The sequence below is a fragment of the Polistes fuscatus genome, unplaced genomic scaffold (assembly GCF_010416935.1).
Source record: "Polistes fuscatus isolate 324 unplaced genomic scaffold, CU_Pfus_HIC Scaffold5, whole genome shotgun sequence".
Taxonomy (NCBI): domain Eukaryota; kingdom Metazoa; phylum Arthropoda; class Insecta; order Hymenoptera; family Vespidae; genus Polistes; species Polistes fuscatus.
The window spans coordinates 173307-195524 of NW_025113129.1; the positions used below are offsets into that span (position 1 = coordinate 173307).

Sequence of the window (22218 nt, forward strand, 5' to 3'; positions counted from 1 at the left end):
AATCAAAAGTCATCGGAAGCCTTAGGAAAGATTTCTTTTATACAATACGGCATTGACAATGCAGCATAATGCATAGTAAACGCATTTAAATTTCATAACTAAATCGCATAATTAACAATTTAAATTAGACTTACTTGATTGGCTATATAAAGAGCGATTTCAATGAATAGCTTTATTTGCCATACGAATTAGTGGTTGATTGTGTTGCTCGTGCTGATACATATTGCAAATATGAATTTAGAAGGCTTGGACGATAGTGCAGTTGTCATCTCTGGAATATCGGGAAAATTTCCAAAGAGTAACAATATCAATGATTTAAGGGAAAATCTAATAAATGGAGAAGACTGCGTATCTGCGGATCATACAAGATTTAAATTAGGTAAGAATATTCTTAATTTGTTTTTATACAGAATAAAATGTAATAATGTGCGTTATTTTTGATTCATTAAATTATTATTTATTAGGTCATTTGTGTAAGTATCATCGCGTTTAGGACTCATTTCTAATTTAACGAAATTCGATAACTTTTTTTTTGGAATTAATGCAATTCAAGCAAAATTTATGGCGCCAGAAATAAAAATGGCATTGGAAGTTACGTTTGAAGCGATCATTGATGCTGGAATAAATCCTGTAGAGTTACGGAACAAGAAAACCAATGTTTACGGAGTATTGGGTTTATATGAGTCAGATAGTTATACAATGAAAGATAAAACTCAAGTAAGTAAATAGAATGATCTAATGGATTTCATTTAAAGGTAAAATCATTTAATGTGCAATTGTTTTTATTTTCATTATAGGAGAATGGATATAGTCTACTGGGGTATTGTCGTGGTTTGCTAGCAAACCGGATCTCGTTTTGTATGGGTTTAACTGGCTCAAGCTGCACTATCGATTCAAGCAGCATATCAAGTTCATTAGCAATTCAAAAAGCTTACGATGCTATAAAAGCTGGAGATTGCGATTACGCGATTGTTAGTGGGGGAATCTTAAGCTTACTTCCCCAAACATCTTACCAACTGTATGAATTAGGTAAAATAAGAGTATACTAGGTATAATAAATTCCAATTCTTGCATGTAAAGACAAAAAGGCAGTTTTTTTATATTTTTTTCTTTCAATGGTAATTAAAATTCTTAGAACATCAAGTTAAATATTTTCTTCTTTCTTCTTCTTCATTTTCTAGTTTAGGATAATTGCCTGTTTCGTAACGACGTTTTTTTTTTTCTGCCTATTGCACTGTTAAATTGTCGCACCATCGTTTTCGTGGGCGCCCCGTGCTTCTGCGGCCAACCGGTGACTTATCCCGTGCAATTCTGACAATTCTTCCGTTGTCCATTCTGTTGATATGTTCGTTCCATTCTTTTTTCCTTTTTAGTATCCATTCGTTAATGTTTTCCACTTTGCATGTTCTTCTTATATCTTCACTTCTCTCTCGATCCAGTAGTGTTTTTCCAGCAATTCTGCGAAGAACTCTCATTTCGGTTGTCTCTAGTAACTGTTTCGTTTTCGCCGTGTCTGGTCGAGTTTCTGCGGTATGTGACATAATAGGTCTTATCATTGCCTTGTAGATTCTTGCTTTGGTCTCTATGTCCATGTTTTTGTTTCGCCATATTGTGTCATTCAAACAGCCCGCTATTCTGAATGCCTTCATTGTCTGTTCTCTTACCTCTGCTTCAACATCACCATATCCTGAGATTTCTATTCTAGGTACTTAAATCTCATTTCCTGCTGAATAATCTTCCCTTCAATTTCCAGTTTGCATCTTAACGGTGTCTTTGATGTTGTCATGCATTTAGTTTTCTGGGCCGATATTTTCATATTGAATGATTTGGCTATGCAGTTAAATCGGTGTAGTAGACGTTGTAGATCATCCTCATTTTCGGCCACTAATACAGCGTCATCAGCATAGCATAGATGGTTATTTTTCGCTGCCCATTTTATATCCTTTTAGCAGTCTTACGTTTCTTATTATTTCGTCCATAATGATGTTAAAAAGCAGGGGACTTAGGGAATCCCCTTGTCGGATACCACGACCTGCATCAATCGGTTCAGTCAAGGCGCCATTTATCTTTGCTTGGATCTTATTGTTTCTATAGATGTCCTCTATGGTCTTGATAAGATTATTCGGAATTTGCCGGTTATAGAGGAGGTGTATAACATCCTTTAACTGCACTCGGTCGAATGCCTTTTCCAAATCAATGAAACACATATATGCTAGTCTGTTGTATTCAATAGATTTTTCTGTTATCTGTCTTATGATGAAAACCGCGTCTGTGCACGATCTGCCTGATCTGAATCCCTGTTGTTCGTCTTCTAGATTCGTTAAGCTGTTAATTTTATTCGTTATAATCTTTGTTGTTAGTTGTAATGAAGTGTTTAAAAGATTTATTCCCCTGTAATTTGTAGGCAGCTTTTTGTCTCCTTTTTTAAACATAACTATAGTTGTACTAGTTCGCCATTCGTCAGGTATTTTGTGTTGGCATAGTATTTTTGGGATTAGGAATGTTAATTGTTGTGTGAGACGTTGGCCACCATATTTTAGTAACTCGTTTGGGATGCCATCTTGCCCTGAGCTCTTCCTATTCTTTAGTCTTCGAATAGCTGTTTCTACATCACTGGACTCAATTTGTATGTCACTTTTAGTTATTATTTCTGGCTTATTTAGTTCCGTTTGAGGTTCTTCTGATTTATAGAGCTCTGTTAGATAGGTAATCCAATTTTCTTTTGTGATCTGGTTTGTTTCGATCATTTCATTGACCTCCTTTCTTTGATTTCTAATAAATCGCCAGATTTGTTTTTGGAGTCCATAGAAGTCACTCTCCATTCTTTTCGAAAAAATCTCCCAATAATGTTGCTTTGTTTGCCTTACTAATGTCGCTGTTTGATTCCGGATTCGTCTATACGTTTCGTATGATTCAGGTGTTCTTAATGTCCTATAGTTAAGGTATGCTATTTTCTTTTTTTTGCATATTTCCTTAATCTCTGGGCGGAACCAAGGAATTTTGATCATTCTAGCCCGGTTTTTTACAGTTCGTGTTCCCAGGGCTTCATATGCAGCTTCTAAGATGTTAGTTTTTAGTTTCTTCCAGGCCGTGTTTGTATTATCTTCTTCTTTTATTGGGTTTATTTCGATTTTATCCTTTAACCTGTTCTCATTTAGTTTTTTTGTTTGTAAGTTCCATAGTGACTCGATGTTTATTTTCGATTCTTGAGTTGCTCGGGCAAGATTTCTTTGGGGTTTAAACATCATTCTTATCTTTGCTAATAGCAGGCTATGATCGCTTCCTACATTCGCGGAATTTAACGTCCTGATATCTAATATTTGGTTTGGTTGGACGTATCTGTTGGTAACAATATAATCAATTGTAGACCTGAAGCCTCTGGTGTTGCTGTATGTAAATTTATAGTGTTCCTTATGATTGTAAAATGTATTATTAATCCTTAGCTCGTTAAATGTGCATAACTGTGTCATTAGTTCTCCATTGTCATTTAACACGTTTTAGTTGAACCTTTGTTTTATTCCAGGTATTATTTCGTTTCCGATGAGGGCGTTAAAATCTCCAAGGATTATCATTTGTTGGTTACTTGGTAATGATCCGACTAAATTTTGTAGTTGGTCGTAGAAGGCTTCTCTTTCTTCTTTTTTATTATCTTCGGGTGCATAAATTGACACTATATTTAATTTTTGATTTTCCGCTTCCATTTTTAAAACCAAGATTCGTGAAGATACGTAGTTACATTCTTGTATGTTATTTTGATACTTCTTAGACACTGCGATGGCTACCCCTTCCTTTGCCCTGATTTGTTTTTCGACTCCACTATAGATCATTAAGTAGTCGTCGTACTGTATTTGTCCTTTGCCTTTCTTTTTGGTTTCTTGTAAGGCGCATATATCGATGTTATTATCTTTCAGTTCTTTCAGGGTTTCTTGATCTTTATTATTAAATGATTTGATGTTCCAGGTAGCCAGACGTATTATGTGTTCTTTTTTCCAATTCGTTGTCCTTTTCGTCGTCCTTTTCCTTGCATGTGTCGTCATCTATAGATCAATCCTATTCCGAGGCAGAGTGTCGGTTCTATGAGCCATAATCGTTTTTTTACGTTGGGTAGGGAGCTAACCTGATCCAACAACCTTCCTCCTTTTCCCGGGCTTAGGACATGATCGCTGATGTGCGATCATGCAGGCGGAGTTAAAAAATATTTTCGTAATTTATAAATAATTTTCTGTCTTATGCATTCCATTATTTAGGTTTATTGTCAGCAGACGGAGTAAATAGATCTTTTGATAAGAAAGCGTCTGGATTCACGAGAAGCGACTCGATAGGAACAATTTTCCTTCAAAGAGCCGAAAATGCAAAGCGAGTTTATGCCGAGGTCGTTAATCTTTCTGTTAAGTACACTGAAGCAATTCCAAGAAACACGTGTCTATTTCCCAAAGCCGAATTTCAGACTCAAATAATGAAACAGACATTGAAACACTGCGGTCTAAAACCAAGCGACGTAACTTACATCGAGGCCGATGGTACAGCAATCAAATCAATGGATCTCGAAGAATTAAAGGCAATAGATCTTGTTTATGGTCAAGATCGAAGTCTTTCTAATCCTCTTTTAATAGGATCTGTTAAGTCAAACATTGGTAACGCTTATAATAATAATGCAATAAATTCGATAATCAAGGTAAATTTACTGAAAAGACAAAATTAAATATAAATCAACGCAAATTTGGTTTAATATTTCACATTTGTTTATTTTTTATTTCTAGGTACTAATTGCTATGGAGACCGGAGTTATACCTCCGAATCTTCATTATTCCGAGCCTCCAGAAGAGGCCCAATGTCTTCGGGATGGACGCGTAAAAGTAATTAAAGAACCAACACCTTGGACGGATTGCTACGCTGCTGTTAACACAGCTGCTTTAAACGGTTCCTTCTCTCACATTATCCTAAAACGTCATTCAAAAAAGAAGCAAAGGAGAAAACTTTCACCATATAATATGCCACGACTTTTTGTAGCTTCTTGTCGAACTCAGGAAATGATATCGTCGATCTTTGATATTGTAAGATATTTATTTTACGACCGAACAGATTAAGCAAAATGATCGTGAATATATTCTATTTGTGTTTAGTTAAATTCGAACAGAGGAGATGATGAATTGGCTCAATTAATTACTGATATTACTGAGAAACCATTTTCCAATTCTCTGTATTCTGGGTATACAGTAATTCCAAATTTTGAAGCAGCTGTTCAGAGCAATTGATAGAAATGGTTCAAGCTAATTTGTCAGTTCAATCTCGAGAATCTGGTTCGTTTTTTCGGGGATGGGATCACAATGGACGGAATGGGTACTACAAATATTATATTTAAATAATTAAAAAATGTTACATCTCTCTCCCTCTCTCTCTCTCTTTCTCGTATATATTAAATGTAAAATTCTCTTTTAGGTGAATCACTAATGAAAATACCAATCTTTGCCGAAGCAATAAAAAAATGTGATGTAGTTTTAAGACCTCGAGGTTACGATATTGTGCATATTATATGCGATAAAAATCCAACAATATACGATAATATTATAAACTGCTTTCTGGGAATAGCAGCAATACAAGTAATAATATATCTAATGTTTCCCCTTCAGCAGTGTTTATTTTTTCTTTTTTTTAAATGAATAATTTCGGATAATTGTTACGTAGATTGGTCTGGTAGATACTCTATATGCTGTTGGTGTGAAACCGAATTACATGATCGGGCATTCTGTTGGTGAGCTGGGTTGTTCTTACGCAGATGGTTGCTTTACTGCTGAGGAAATGATTTTAAGCGCTCTTTCTCGTGGTTTGGCTTCAGTAGAAAGTGATTTGATACACGGAACGATGGCCGCAGTAGGTCTCGGTTACAAACAGTTGCGACATTTCTGTCCTGAAGACATTGATATTGCTTGTCATAATGGACCCGACAGTTCTACCATAAGTGGACCTACCGAGTCCATAAAAGCTTTTGTAAAAGAATTACAGGTAATGCTTAGGAGATATTTTCGATAGACATTAAAATATTAAAATTTTGAAACTATACTTATTTTTTCTTTAGTGTAAAGGAATTTTGCTAAAACCGTGCCGACTAGTAATATTGCTTTTCATAGTCGGTACATTTCTCCAGCTGGTCCAAAGTTGTTAGAATATTTAAAAAAAGTCATCTCTCAACCAAAAAATCGCAGTAAACGTTGGCTATGCACGTCTATTCCGAAAAATGAGTGGCATTTAATGAAAGCTCACCTTTCTTCACCAGAATATCATACGAATAATCTCCTTTCTCCTGTCTTATTCGAAGAAATATTAACAATGTTACCAAAAAACGCTATAACGATTGAAATTTCTCCCCATGGACTTTTACAGGTTTATTTGTTGGAATTAATATTTTATACAGTTTTTTTAATTAAATAACCTAATACTTTTCATTTATTAGGCAATTCTAAGAAAATCATTGGACAGTGGTTGCATTAATTTATCATTAACAAAACGAGGCCATAAGGACAATGCAACTTTTATTTTATCCACATTAGGAAAGCTTTATAATCTTGGATTTCCAATTACGCCAGGAAAGCTCTATCCGAGAGTTCCTTATCCTGTTTCCAGAGAAACCCCATCTATTTCTCCTCTTGTTCGATGGGAACACAGTTCTGATTGGTAAGTACAAAATAGACTTTTTTCAAATGGATGCTATAAACTATTATTGTGTATGTTTGACAGGCACGTGGAAAGTGGTAAATTTGGGAAACTCAACAAATAGAAGAACTGGTAGATTTGGAATCAGATAAATACAAGTTTTTACGAAATTTTAAAATAAACGGCAATGTTATCATTTCTTCAGCTGTCTATTTAAAGTTGGTTGTGAATATGTACTCGAATTTAATACCGAATAAGGCTAATAACTCTTTTATACTCGAGAACATTATTATTCACAATAAATTACTAGAAGTACCTAGAAATGGCAAAATTCATTTAATTATTATGATATTTAGAGGTATAAATAGCAATCCTATAAATATAATATTTTAAAACAATATTTGAAATAATGTAAATTTTCAGGTTCAGGAAAATTTGAAGTAAAAACTAAAGATGAAATTATGATAGCTTCTGGAACTATTCGCTTAGCAGAAACACAGAAGGAAGATATTTCAGAAATCATTTTATAAAAGAAGAAACGAAAATTTTAGACGAAGAAAATATTTACTCTAATCTACTTTTACATGGTTACCAGTATGAAGAATCTTACAATATTATTAGCGGACTTTCTACATCGTGTTCCAATGGAACGCTTAAATGGAGCAGAGACTGGAGGTTATTACTAGAAGGATTAGTTCAAGTCCATATTATCAGCAGTAGGAATAAAAATATGTTGGTACCGAGTAGGATACAGAAACTCGTCATCGACATGGAACAATTAACAGAAAAAATGAAAGAAAACTATGGTAAGATTTGAAACCTAATATTAACTTACTCGTTATTATTAAGATACAATATAGACCAAAAGTTCTAAAACTCTTCAAATTCTTTACCACGTAAATAAAAACTGAAATAAATGTGTAGAATCTTAAGAGCATTTTTGGACTAAAAATAAATAAATTTTAATTTTCTTTATTTACAATCAAAAATAAAAATTAAAATTAATATTATTTATTAAATTATGCTTTGATAATACATTATTTATGACTGTTACTTAACAATAATAATCTGCAGCAATTTTTTAACGTATAAGTACTAACATTTACAATTAGGAAATGTTACAATAGACAATTTGTTAAAACAAAAATGACTAGTATGCAAGAAGTTAATACGTATATTTTTTTTCAAACGACATAAAAATAGTTTTTACACCAAATATGCTCGTACATCAAACTTGTTATATTATTAAAAAACATTTTTCTGATCACTTATTTAAATATCGTGTTTATAAATGTTTCGACAAAAAATAATGTAATGTATCATAGTTTAACAAACTATATGAACTATACTGATTTTTTTTCGTAGCTTTACCGATGAAGTTTGAAAAACGGGCAAACGTAATTGCTTGCCCCGGAATTGCAATGAGTGGAATCCAATTTAAAGAAATAATATTTAAAAACAGGAATTGGAAAATTGTCGCGGATGAACTTCGGTTTATCCAGAATATCAATAAAACAAAGATGGATATCGACGACGTATTAAACGCAGTACTAGGATTAATTTCAAAAAATATTAGCATGAACAGTGAAGAAAAGATATTGTTAACGAATGAGTCAAAAAAGAAAATGAGAATATTTTGGATTTTCGAGAATATCATAAAAAGGACGAGGAAAAATTTCAATATAAAATTAATTGCTAGAGAGTTGCTTTATAAGACAATTCATGAAAATTATTTTTAACGATTATAAAACGCGCATTATACCGATGTAAGAAGACTTATTAGTACTCTCGGTAAAGAATCATTTTTATTGACAATCATTGAAACAAAAGAGGAAGATAATGCGATTTCTGTATTAACAAGTGTGGGATTAAACATCGTCCTGAAAATAAAAATTGCTCTCTGTCGTACAGCTCTTCTTTTACATAAAGAAAGAAATTTAGGAAAAACTGTTGTCGTTAATAACCACGAAAACTGTTTAGATCGGTTAAAAATCTGCTTACAAGACACAAAATATGACAATGTTATATTTGTGGTTAACACTATTATCGATAATGATATATTTGAGATACTTCGAGATATAAAAGGAGAACCGGCGTATAAAAAACTTCAAATTTTTGATCTACAAGATGCTAAGGCACCGAAATTCTCACTTCAAAATGAATTCTATGAATCACAAATAAAACTTAATCTTCGTGAAAATGTATTAGCCCCAAACGGGGTATGGGGCACATACAGATGGATGCCATTGCGAGTAAAGTCTACTTCTTCTATGCGTTGGCAAGCGAAAATTAATAAATCAGGCTCATTAGTATGGATGGAAAAATTACCATTGATTAAAGAAAAAAATAATAGGATGGTGAAGGTAAAATGTTCTGCATTTGACTTAGGTGCATACGAATATTGGTTAAAAAATGATGTCAGCCTAGAATCACAGATATCTATTACAGAATATTCAGGGACAGATGAGAAAGGTCGTAGAGTAATGGGACTAGTTGATAATTTTACTATAAGTAATGAAATTTCAGCCGATCCAGATTTTACTTGGATTATTCCAGACACTATGAGCTTCGAAGATGCTTCAACAATTCCCCAAGCATATTTGGCAGCTTTCTGCATTTTGCATTCGGATACTTGGAGGTTTAAAAAAATTAAAACTGTGTTAGTACATTATGGTGCTAGTGACGTAGGACAGGCTCTCATAAATTTATCCTTATCTTATAATTTTGATGTTTACACTACTTACGAAACGGATGCAGAAAAACGGGTGATCGAGTCGTTGCGACCAAGTTTACCAAAGTCTAATATTATCAAAGTTGAAGACTATACAATTAATATTAGAATATTACGAAAGGCAAAGGTTTTGATTTTGTAGTTGCAAACTATTCCATCTTAGACGATATGGAAAGTTGTTTGGACATTGTTAAAATAGAAACATTTGGTAATGATTTACGATTTTAAAGGGCCTAATTACAATCCATTACCACTATCTAATTTAATACGGTTCATAAGTGTATATAGTTACTGTTTACAAGACCTTATTAAGTTACCACAAAAAAGAAAGAGAGAATTAGCAGAATTGATGAGAAAAGCTCTACAAACGGGTATAATAAAACCAATTATATCACGAAGAATTATGATTCAGGGAGCAACAGAAGAAAGAAAATTAAGGCTTGTGAACGTTACGGAAAGGTAATTAATTATGTATAAACTTTATGAAATAATACGTTCGATTTGTTGACAATTTTGATACGAATGTATTTTTTTACAGGTTTTGGTCAACTTGCAAGAAGAAAAAAATTCTCTAACTTAATTCCTCAACTTTTCTTTCATAGCGATAAATGCTACCTCGTTATCGACGGTTTTAATATCTTTGGAAAAGTACTGATCGAATGGATGATCGAACAAGGAGCTAGAAAATTTATCATTGTTTCTAATATGTCAAAACAAAGTAACGAAAATTTGGTCCTTAAATGGCGCGAATATGGAGCAACGATCATTGTTCGACAAGAGGTTGACTTAAACAATGCCACAAGCTTTGAAAAATATTTAAAGAAGCTTTAACTATAGGTCAACTCGATGGTATATTCGATTTACAGAGAACGAAGATAGATTCGTCAATTTCTTCTTAAAGTATTTTAAAGTTACTGAAATACTCGATAAATATAGCAGAAAGCACTGTCATCACACGTAAAATTCTTCATTTTCTCCTCGCTCGACTTGGACGAAGATAGCTTAAGAGACACTAATGTGGAAAAATTATGCAAAAAAAGAAAAGAATCTTCCCTTCATGGGTTATTTATATTATTGCCTAATTTTGTGGAAAATACACTAACTGAGACTAAATTTCAAAATTTATATAACACAAAAATGTCATGGTTTTTAAAACGACTAAATGCTATATTTTGCGCAGACTCTTCAGTAATCGCTGTTCGTCAAATATTAACAGATAATTCCCCAGATGACGACGAGAAAAATATCTTCGTTGGGGAGACCGACGACGAGGTAATTCATTTTATTTTTATGTCAATAATGACATTATCTATTTTTTGTTTCGATTAACTCTTTTACGATAGTATTATTATTATAATTATATAATTATTACTGCGTTATTATAAATATATATTACTATTATTATTATATGTAAGCTTTATATCTCATTAATTTTGACTGTGTTTAAAATTATTTAGCAACAAATTGATGAAGGGAATCCACAAGACGAGGAAATACGGCAGTTCGAACAATATCTCTATAACTAAGATTAAAAAATTGTGTAAAATTATACAAGAATTATGTAAGTTTCGTTAAGTATACATTTACCTACTTTTAATCAGTCTTCTCGTTGTTTCCTCTTTATATACGCAAATTTTGTAACTTATTTTAGAAAAAGATAATGATATCGTATATGAAACGAAATATGAAATGAAATGTATTGAAATATGAAAAGTTAAAAGTGTACTTTAAAGATTAAACGAGTAAAATTACATTGTTTTCGACGTTTATTACTCTTTTCGCCTCTTTTTGACTTAAGTTATTCACTTGTTTCACGAAACACATTTTCTACTAACGTATACGTATATACACATAGTTTTGTCCAAAACACAAGAGTTTTCAGCGATTGATTCTCTCGAAATGCAGAAGGACAATTCAGTATGCGTCACAATGCTATGAAGGGATTTCCTTAAAAATTAATCTAAAACTATAGTTTATTATATCTATAATATAATAAATATATTATTATCTAAACTATATGTTATTTGATCATTCTTAAGCTTTCTTGAAACTCTAATATTGTTTCGTCTAAAAACATTTTTTTTATCTGCTACACTCAATATTTTCCTCATCAAATAGTCACGTAATCAAGGTAAGGTTCATTATTAACACAGAAAAACCAAAAAAAAACACGGATGTGTGTATTTATGTACGCGAGGAAGAAGTTATACTCCTATGGCGTAACAAAACATAATAACAAATAATTATATTTAAAAAATTTAAAATACTCAGTATTCAATGTGAATATAAATAGTATAGAAAATTAAAGGTTTTATTTAAGCAGATAGCAGACATATTTAAAATGAAAAATACTCATAATAAAAATATAATTTTATAAATCGTTAAAAACACGCACGTGTTTGAAATTCTCCTATCTAAATACGTACTTAATTTAAATAAATTTTTTCTTAGGTTATTAAAATTTTTCATAGGTTTGGAAATCCGTCTAGTTTATACCTAGGTGGTCAAAAGCCCAGATTATATATATATAAAGAGGAGGATCGGAGCGTGAGGCTAGAAACCTACCCTCGGTGAAAAAAAAACAAAATAGTCAAATATGAAGGAAACGCACTAACAGAGGAAAAGTACTCTGTTTAATAAAACATTAAACACAAAAAAAGTGCAAGTGCATGCCAATGGAAAGAGATCATAACAATACTCATATTCAATAAAGAGACAAAGAAATAAACCAAGAATTACCGCGGAATTAGCTTTCTAAGTGCAGTACAGAAGTTGATGACGAAAATCCTGGTGTAGGAAATAGAACAGACAGAAAAAAGCGAAGAACAGCAAGGCTTTCAACAGAACAGATCCACGGTGGACGTAATAATATTCATATTACGACAAATAGCCGAAAAATCAATAGAATTGAATAAACCAATATTCATATGCTTCGTTGACCTCCAGCAAACGTTCGAAAAAGTGATGCTTAGGGACGGCTTCTTATTAAGAATTGATCGTTTATATAATTCATCCAAGTGCAAAGCTTTTTCCTGACGAGCCAAATAAAGTGTACTTTTTAATCCTGGCTGGGCTCAAAAATATATCTGATTTATTTGTAACTTATAATCCTATTCTTATTCCCACCAAATATACAACTCTTGATAGTCACACGTGAAGGCATTTTCAAGTGATGATAAAAACACTGGAGTACTGATTAAGGCATTGGTCGTTCACCAAAAATAATAATAATAAGAAGAAGAAGAAAAAGAAGAAGAAGATCTTACCTAATTGTACGGAAAAGTTATGTCTCGAGGAAAAAGCATTAGCTTATCTCTACTAATAAATCGAAACTCGTGAGTAAAGATTTTTAATCTTTCTCTGTCGAGCAATAATGATAATTTTTCCAAGCCTGAAATTATAAATTTAAACGACTATAAAGAACGAAACTTAATTTTATTTTTGGAAGCACTTATTGGTTATTTCTATATATTTTAATACAGAGTGTACCTAAAAATTGGGTAAATATACCAAAGATCTAAACAATAAAAATTTACTTTTAATAGTGTCGTAGTTTGTTTCCTAATCAAAGTCTAACGAATATGTTCGACACCCATTAAGGACGGCTTAAACATGCGAGTTCATTCTGCAATAATAAATTGTTCGCATTATTTTTATATGATACGGATTCCCATGCGCGGTTTTATAGTTCTTTACCTTTATAGGCCAGTCAACGAGGGCCTAACATCGACTTTTCTAGCTGAACGCCTGCATATTTGACCTAAGGGTAAGTTGACGACGCTGAATCGAATGGTGCTAATTTTATTTAAATCTGACCCCGAGGTTTTGAGAAAATGGGTAAAAAAGGGTAAAATATAGCTCTATCTTAGAATTTTCAAATTTTGCACTAACGATATAAATTTTATTAAGAAATCAAAATTATTACGCGAGTAATAAAATTACTAATTATTAATTAAATAATATCCAATGAAAACCAAAAATTACTTTTTAACGTGCCGAAACGAGACATTTCTTAGGATGATATTTATATATTGAATATTTTTATATTGAATCAGAATGCATTACTGTTTTCTTATAACATAATAAAAATGAATTAAAATTATGTATAGACAAAAAATAAATTCCACGTTTTTAGAATATCCTTTCATAAATATCTTGAATTAATTTTATGTGTGGATATAAAATTCTTCTTTTTCAAATATGTATTTAATTTGATATACAAATAAATTTTTGTGAGGCAAAAATTAATATCAAATAATTATTCTAATTAATTTTATGGCGAGGCACAAAATTAATTAATTATTTTTACTCTCCACTAAATAATAATAGTTTCTGCTAAAATGAATTATTTCTTTTTTTATTCAAGGTTCATTATTTTTGACAATAAATAAAGAAATAACGTGCCATAAGCATCAAGATTCGATTTAAAAACGCCGCGCTTATACGCCGATATATAGATATACAGAACGCTCGACGCACGATGGCCAAGACGTAAAATTCTGTCTACCGAGTGAAAAAATAGAAAGAGAGAAATATCGGTCTTCTTTCTCACTCGCACTCGTATACAGAACGCTCAACAATCGATGGGCAAAACAAAAATACTAGTTATCGCATGATAAATAAAAAGAGAGAAATATTGGTTTGTTCTCTCACTCGCACTTTCATTCAAGACCGAGAGTCCCGAAAAATGCCGAAGATCCTTCGTTTGTGAATTAATGCACACGGACGCTCGCACGCACACTAGCACGCTCGCGTGTAAAAAGCGACGGAGGGATAAGCTTGCTTTCCCCCACTCTTACAATTTTTTTCCCATCTTCAATCCAATTTTATTCGCTTATTTTTGAAAATACGAAGATAACTCATAGAACATTTTTTATGTATATTTTAATTCTCTACAACTTTTGTTTGAAACTTTTTTCGATTTAATGCCTAGATTCTAAGATAAGGACATATCTTACCCTTTTTTACCCATTTTCTCAAAACCTCGGGGTCAGATTTAAATAAAATTAGCACTATTCGATTCAGCGTCGTCAACTTACATTTAGGTCAAATATGCAGGCGTTCAGCTAAAAAAGTCGATGTTAGGCCCTCGTTGACTGGCCTATTTAAGATTCTTACGTAAGACGCGTACTGGCTGGACGTAGTGGAGGGGAGATCTCTCTCTATTGTTTCTAGCATTGATTACGTGTTGATATCTAGGTTCAATGCTGATCCGACGCAGTTGTAGCTTGCCAAAGTCCAAGAAATGTTACCGTTCTCATTAGATAGGTGAAAGTAATACACGTTCTTATCATTATTTAATCGTTTGATAAAAACTGGCTAATCAAAAAATGATTTTATAACGATAAGTCATTACAAATTTTGGTATCACTAGAATTTTATATGCAAATATATATAGTAAATAGATATCTTATAACTAATATAATTTAAACAACTTTTCTGTAAAACAGATAACTAAGATTTAATGTTCCCAAAGCAAGTCTAACGAATGTATTATAATATATATGTATCAGTATTTAAGGAATTTATATACTTTTCCCGTTTTTAGTATTAGGCTAATATATTTATTCTATACACATATATGTTTCTTAAGCATATTAATGTAATGCATAAACACTTAGATTTGTTTGGTGTATTTTAGCCATTCTAGGGAATTTATAATTTGCGCTGATTGGTTTTTGCAGATGCGTCGTCAATAGAGTTGCAAAGGAGTGCAAGGCCATACGAGGTGCATACGAGAGCCCCTTGACACGCATGGTGGGGATATAGTGCGTTGGGCAATATGCATCGGAAGAAAACGTAACCACTTCAAATCTAGATATCTTACGATACAGATCGTAAACGGTCTAATATAGTTTTCTTTCCTCGTGCAAGTTTATCAAATATATAGATACAAATTGAATGTTATTGAAATATGCGTGAACCTGGTAAGAATAATCATGAAAGGAAGGAAAGCACAATAAAGAAAAAAAGATTAGAATTCTGAGAATGAGTATAAAGAAAGGTGAGACTAGCAACCTACCTGCGGTAAGAACAATAAATCGCTCCTAAAAATAGCAACAAAAAAGCTGTTATAACAGGACGAAGTCCTAATAAAAAAAAGGAGAAAAAGAGGAAGTATAAAGAAAGAAAAGTTCCTGTATGATTGTCAAAAAATACTCATTGTTAGGATAAATTAGAATCAAACATTGGTACATTAGATTATTTTCACTATAGAAGTTTTTTAAAAATTAGTGTGGAACAATGAATTTAGGCCATTCTTACAGATATCAGGAATAGAATGACGAGTCTTAAAAAAGCATTAAAAATCTATACAAATAGAGATATAAGATATATGCATAAATATACATATTTATGTTACGATAACAAAAAACACAGAAGTGCATTCATTTGCTTTCAAAAAATATGTCCTAAAAAATTTCATCTTTGTTCAGATTATTTATTGAACCTTGCGACAGGAAAATCCGTAAAAAGGCGCACCTAGACGTCACACGGCTAGATATTATGAAATATAACTGATAGATTACTAACTATGTATCTACATTATCATAGGTAGTGCCTGTTCGTATCCCCTAGATAACGACGAATTCGACAACCGGCGAATAGGAGAGGCTAACGAAGTCGAAACTAGAAAATAAGAGCAAGCGATTCGTAAATCAGGAAAGAATTGCGGTGGCAACGTCGAACATTGTTGCTAAAGATGGAATACTCTTTGTTAGGAAGGAAAAGATTGACACTCTTCCGCTAGCCGTCTGGTAGCTCGGTTTAGTTGAAACTCTATACGAACTTATTTCAACTGTTAACTTGTACATTTCTTTAATGGTAAGAAGGGCTATAATGTCAGTGTTTTTGATATTAGATTATCTAACAGTCTACTTTATATATTTGATTTTGTTGTAATATTCTTTATTTAACTTCTTGTCTTATCTTTTGTATTATATTTTATTGTATAGCTTTAATTGCGTTTATTCTTCTTCTTATTATTATTATTATTATTATTAGTTATATGTAATTTAATTTATCATTTTTTTATCAATTATCACATTTTATCATTTTTTAATTTATTACTTTTATATTATTTTATATTATTATTTTTCTTACATTATTTACTCTCGAATTACTTTTGACTAACTGCGAGCTCAACAGAGAGTATGAGTGTATTTCATTTTGTAATATAAATAGAGTTAATTGTAAAATCAGTGATCAGTGTTTTCTGCATCAGTCACGTAAGTTTCTTTCTTTCAGTCTTTGTTCATTCTCTTCTGAAATACCGCAATATTTTGGGTCACCAAACGACACCCGGGTGTGTTTGTTTCCTTCTCCTTCTGTTAGTCAAGACTGCATAGATTGGGTAATTTGATTAATGTATCTGTTAGGGAAAGACCTAACTAGCGCCTAACATTTAATTTTGTTCTGATTAATAAATTTTATATTGTCTGAACTCAGAGCTCTGGGAGCTACATGACCCAGGCCTCGCCAGGTGAAGGATTAAATTCTTCAGTAATGAAAAGAAATAACTCCTATCTCAACCTCAATTTATCTGGGTAATTTGTTCATCGATTAATAAGGTTAATTAAGGTTTTATTGCAAATATTCATCCGTAAATTTCATTTTTATGAATTCTAAAATCGCAGGATAATTACAAACTTTATATAAACTTTGCATGTAAGAACATGTGTTCATATTTACATATATACATTCATTATACACGAATACTTTTCTACAAAATGCCAAATTTTTCTAGAGTAAAACGTAATATCGTAGAGAAAATGTTTTCTGCAGGTTCTTAACATGACGAAATTGTTGTATCTCGAAGTAAATTTTCCTTTGATGTATAAATTGCAGAAATATGTTCGCTTTTCAGAATCGTATTAAAATGTATCTTATCGTAAAAGAAAGTAAACAATATCATAATATAAATCAGCAAAAGTTTATTATCACGTTTTTATTTCTATTTTTAGTTAATAGACATCGCAAATAACTGACTAAAAAAGTAAAAAAATAAAAAGCAAAGTACAGATAATTTGTTTATCGAGCAATTTTTACGCAAACGGTTTTTCTTTCAAAAGAAAGTGGTTTCCGAGTATGCGAAGCATCAAGCACGAGAAAGTGTACAGACGATAAAATGAAGGCTGCCTTTGAATACAATAGTAAACTAGTTCATAGGTAAAAATTTGATTTAAAAAAATCTCGTTTCTTGAAATAAAGCTCATTAATTCTGTTTGATTTTGCAATTATGGTCATTTAAAAGTTTAAAAAATTAGCCTTAATATAACTTTATAAACAAGCTTTAATTCAGCTAAAAATTATCAGTAGTGTTAGTTGAAGTACTTAGCTTAATAAATATTCGACTAATTGAATCTCATCAATTTCCATGGATATATACCACTCACACATAAATTCACGAATTTCCTGCAGTTATGAATAAGTAATAAATCTATATAAAAATTGGATAATATTCAAGATAAGTATTTTCCTTTAAAAAAAAGAACTTTTCATATTTGCATATGTTATTGCAAAACGGACGACCATTACTGCAACGAAATTCAAATTAAATTAACAATAAGATCTGTACTCATTATATGTGAAGTATGTTGCAAAATTAGGGGTTTTCTCTCTACTTTGTTTTTCGTTTACGAGATTTCTTATATAGAAAATAATTTGTCCTTATAAGAAAAATTTCAAAGATTCAGCATGCATGCTTTTAATTTTTGTAGCAGGAAGAGTCATTTGGAAAGAAAAGAAAAGAGAAAAAAAACCGACAGTTATTTAATAGTTTCTAGATGACTGTAATAAATTATATACAAAGTGTCTTAAAAGTCTCTTTAGCGAACTGAAAAATTTAAATTATTTCTTACTAGGTACTCATAATACATACTTTTAAAAAATACTGTAACTGGAGATTTTTACCTCGAAATGAAAAGCAAAATATTGGAATTCTATTGTTACACAAATATCTATTTATTTTTTTTGTTTTTATTTTTTTATGAAGTAATTCTTGGGACACTCTGTATATTTACATTTTATTGTTTAATTACAGTAAAGAAAATAACTAAGTGTTTTACCTATCTATTGCAATATATAAAGCATTCGTTATATAAAACGATAGCAAATGTTACAAAATTTCTCGATAAATATAAATACGTATTAATGCTATTTTCGCTGAAGCTCACTTGCCTTTTCGATAGATCTTAAAAAACAACGGTAAAGTATTTTTTAATTTGTAGAGAACTTTTGAATTGTTAAGTCTTTTCATTAGAGAAGAGATTTTTCAGAGATAGATTATCAAGATAGAATATTATTTTTAACTATTTAAATATAGCAATTAACCTTTTTTTATTTCTCAAATTACATATATAAGGTATATTCTATACGATTCTTATAAGGATTTAAATCTTGGAGATATAACTTCTTTGAGTTTCTGCAAATATGAGTCTCTCTCTCTCTTCTCTATCTCGATTATTTTATTAATATTATTTACACTAAACTACATTATCTGCATTGCTTTACATTGTATTAATACAAATTACACTTAAAACTACACTATGTACATTAGTTACATTACCTGCAAATAAGAGAAACAACATTTACAGATAATATTCATTCTTGTTTTATTGTCTTATTACTGACTTCGCAATTCGAACTCTAACCGTCTCTGCTTAGCAAACTCCTAAACGTTTTTATATCTTTTGTCCTGTTATTAGCGTTCCCGAATCTTTCTAACAAGGGGACCTTACACTGGGATACTCACGGATTTTAACGAGCTTTGGTATATTAGTAGTATACTTTTACGGTGATATCGTAGTAAAGGGTTTTTTCAAAATGCCTAGCTAATTTTGAGAAAAAAGGTTTTAAAGTTTTGATTTTTTGTTATATATGTATTTATACTATCTTAATTTCGACCGTCTATCAAGTGGCTCGCTAGCGTCAGTAGTAGCGATCTTGCTTTTCGTGCCGCTAGTTAGTGTTCGATCCTTCACGGAGGAAGTTTTTTTTAATAATTTTCTTCTGTCTGTTTTCAAATTATTTTTTCATATTTTTAATTTGTAAATATACACAGGAAAATTATTTATTACAAAAAAATTAGAAATAATAAATTTTTTTACATCTTGCGATAATAATAAAGGAAAATTTAATTCTTGAATTACAATTAACATTTTATTTTATATATTATTATATAGGTGGTGGATCGCAGAGGCGACAATTAAGGTGATATTTATATAATCATGATAACCGAGACGTAAAAGCGACAATTAACGGTGAGAAATATAATTTCTATTTCTTTCAACGTGATTACCCATCAGGGTTAATCGTGACGAGAAGTAGATCACGGACATAGTCCGTTGTATTTGGTAACAACCAGGGTTTTTATGCCGCAAGGCTTTCCCCTGACGAGCTAATAAAGCATTGCACTTATTGGCTCAACCAAGTGTTTTATTTATTTTAATTCACCTTTCCACTCTCCTCATAATTAGCTTAATCCCATCGCCGGAGGACTCCACGTTGGAGGAATTTTGGCATATACAAATTGAGTCGTCTCGATTTTTGAGAAATTTTTAATTTTTTTTTTTTTTTTTATGATTTTTGAAGTTATACTTCTTTTTAATTTTTGATTTCTTAATAATTAAATCGTCTTTCATAGATATTTCGTGTACAAAATAGTTTCTTTGTCTCACGTTTGCCAGGCGTCCCACGATGGCCTTAGCCTTTTTTTATATTTCATACATAAACTATTTTCTTAAATAATTTTAGATAAGTATGCGGTTCTACACTTTTTATTCCATATACAAAAACTGTAACACATCCAAGAAAAAGACTCCACTACAGCATCGGATTTATGCATATAAATTTCATTTTCAATGGTTCACGATATAAAGATTTCTTTCCACTAATGTTTCCTCCGTAAAGAGTCTATGTGAATTATTATGCGAATATAAAATGCAGCTGCAGTTACAAGGAATAATCAATACCAGAATCTGTTAAAAAAGGTAAACATTATATAATTCTCCTAAAAAATAATTATTTATAGCATTATTAAACTTATTCTTTTTTCATAGGTTTTCAATTATTTTACTGGAAAAGAGAGTATATAACTTTCCACAACAATAAGAAGAAGCTGACAACACTGCAATCATGAAAGATTTTGGAAGACATCATCTTCTTTTTACGTATAATGGGAGAAAATCAAATCTATTAATATTCTATCAAAGGAAGTGAAGAAAGAATGCATCTTACAATTAGATAAGCAGCGAAGAATTTACAAAGAAAGCGACGAACAAAGCGATTTAAGTTAGAAACGAAATAAGAAAAGTATAAGTATTCCTTATACTTCCATAAACGAGGTGAACCTTTTTGTTGAATCCGTATACAAGCGAAGCGAGCAAGAGGTGAGATACGTGTTTAATCTTTTGTTTAAACCGCAATTCCTTATTATATTTAATTTAACAACCAGAGCTTTTATGCTACAAGGCTTTTTCCTGACGAGCTAATATAATATTATACTTTGTATTGATTTACCCAGTGTTTTTCTTTTTTCTTATTTGTTGTTTTATTTTATTAATTTTTTTAATAATTGTATTTTATTTAAATTGTATTTAATATCTTTATTTTATTAAAGTTTTTATTAAAGTTATATTTTATTTTATTAACAAATGTAGAGTATATATTGGCATTCGGGAAAATTGTAGTTATTTCATATTGAATACAATGAAGATGGAGAAGTAAATGTTGTATGGCTTAAGTTTACAGATTCACCAAAGATTGGCCAGAAAATCGTACAGAAGGTTGCTGAGCACGTTGCGATTTAAATTAATAAAACAACAAAACGTGCCGATTGGACGTAGATCTTCAACTATTCTCCTTAGCAAAAATACAAAAATTAAGATTAAGCGTTCACATTTATTTATAGTTTAAATTTAATTATTTTAATTATTTTAATTTTGAAGTTATTATTAAATTATAATCTCTTGCAGCTTTCTTATTGACCAGGATCAGTATATATTTAAATTTCTGTTTTAGTTTTCAATATGCCTAAAACTAATGCAAAGAAATGTAGAGATTATTGTCTTCGTAGGAAAAGGAATAAGGAAAATACGGAAAATAATGAGAAAAATAAGGAATACATAATGCACGCTAATGCCAAACGTTGTAGGGTTCTTGGCTGTGAAGAAAAATGATTCAAAAAGGTTATGAATTGCCTGCGAATGAAATTTTATGTACTCCGTAAACTTCTAATTTACTTTGCGAACCATCAGCTAAGCCTGTGATTACCGGTACAAATTTAAATAATTTAAATGTTCCAGCAATAACTAATATTATTGCTAATTATTTATTTTTCTTGTTTGGTCTTTATGTTTTGAAGTTATTTGAAGTTACTTACATTTATTTTATTTAACATTTATTTTACATTTATTTCTTAAGGAAATCCAATTGTCTGCGAATGGAACTTTATGTGCCCTATCGACTTCGAATTTACTAGTGACTTCTGAACCATCGACTCAGCCTATGATTACCGGTACAAATTTATACAATTTAAAATTCACAGCAATAACTAATAGCACTGCTAATTATTATTTTGGAACTTATACTTCTTTTGGTACGTTTGGGAATTTGGTCTTTATTTTTTACATTTACTTCTTCAAGATTTGTCTACTGCAAAAGATGACTATCACAACTATATTACTGTGCAAGCTGATGTGCATATGAAAAAATTCTTCTATGCTGTGTCATCATCGTATAACATCAAAAAACATTACATCAACAAACATGAAGCAAAGTTCACGATCTTGAGCACGAAATAATAAATATTTAGCTTACGCTTCGATTATACATGTATT

At 31.2% G+C, this 22218-nt stretch overlaps 3 protein-coding genes and 2 long non-coding RNA genes across 5 annotated transcripts; all 5 read left to right on the top strand.

Annotated features, from left to right (window-relative positions):
• Window positions 1-231: 231 nt before the first annotated feature.
• Window positions 232-5255, top strand: LOC122521981 (fatty acid synthase-like). Its single transcript, XM_043642743.1, has 7 exons — window positions 232-379; window positions 465-473; window positions 554-717; window positions 798-1029; window positions 4248-4675; window positions 4761-5054; window positions 5124-5255. The coding sequence occupies exons 1-7, from the start codon at window positions 232-234 to the stop codon at window positions 5253-5255; spliced, it is 1407 nt and encodes a 468-aa protein (XP_043498678.1).
• Window positions 5256-5260: 5 nt separating this feature from the next.
• LOC122521982 (fatty acid synthase-like) lies at window positions 5261-6030 on the top strand. Its single transcript, XM_043642744.1, has 3 exons — window positions 5261-5300; window positions 5440-5600; window positions 5686-6030. Exons 1-3 carry the CDS (start codon window positions 5261-5263, stop codon window positions 6028-6030), a joined length of 546 nt encoding a protein of 181 aa, XP_043498679.1.
• Window positions 6031-6094: 64 nt separating this feature from the next.
• On the top strand, window positions 6095-7178 carry LOC122521920 (fatty acid synthase-like). The gene is made up of 3 exons (XM_043642669.1): window positions 6095-6381; window positions 6452-6672; window positions 7075-7178. The coding sequence occupies exons 1-3, from the start codon at window positions 6250-6252 to the stop codon at window positions 7088-7090; spliced, it is 369 nt and encodes a 122-aa protein (XP_043498604.1). The 5' UTR covers window positions 6095-6249; the 3' UTR covers window positions 7091-7178.
• A 20-nt stretch (window positions 7179-7198) lies between these two features.
• On the top strand, window positions 7199-8229 carry LOC122521921. Its single transcript, XR_006304955.1, has 2 exons — window positions 7199-7457; window positions 8017-8229. It is a non-coding gene; the product is annotated as an uncharacterized LOC122521921 (long non-coding RNA).
• Window positions 8230-10331: 2102 nt separating this feature from the next.
• Window positions 10332-11133, top strand: LOC122522379. The gene is made up of 2 exons (XR_006305042.1): window positions 10332-10654; window positions 10840-11133. It is a non-coding gene; the product is annotated as an uncharacterized LOC122522379 (long non-coding RNA).
• Window positions 11134-22218: the final 11085 nt, after the last annotated feature.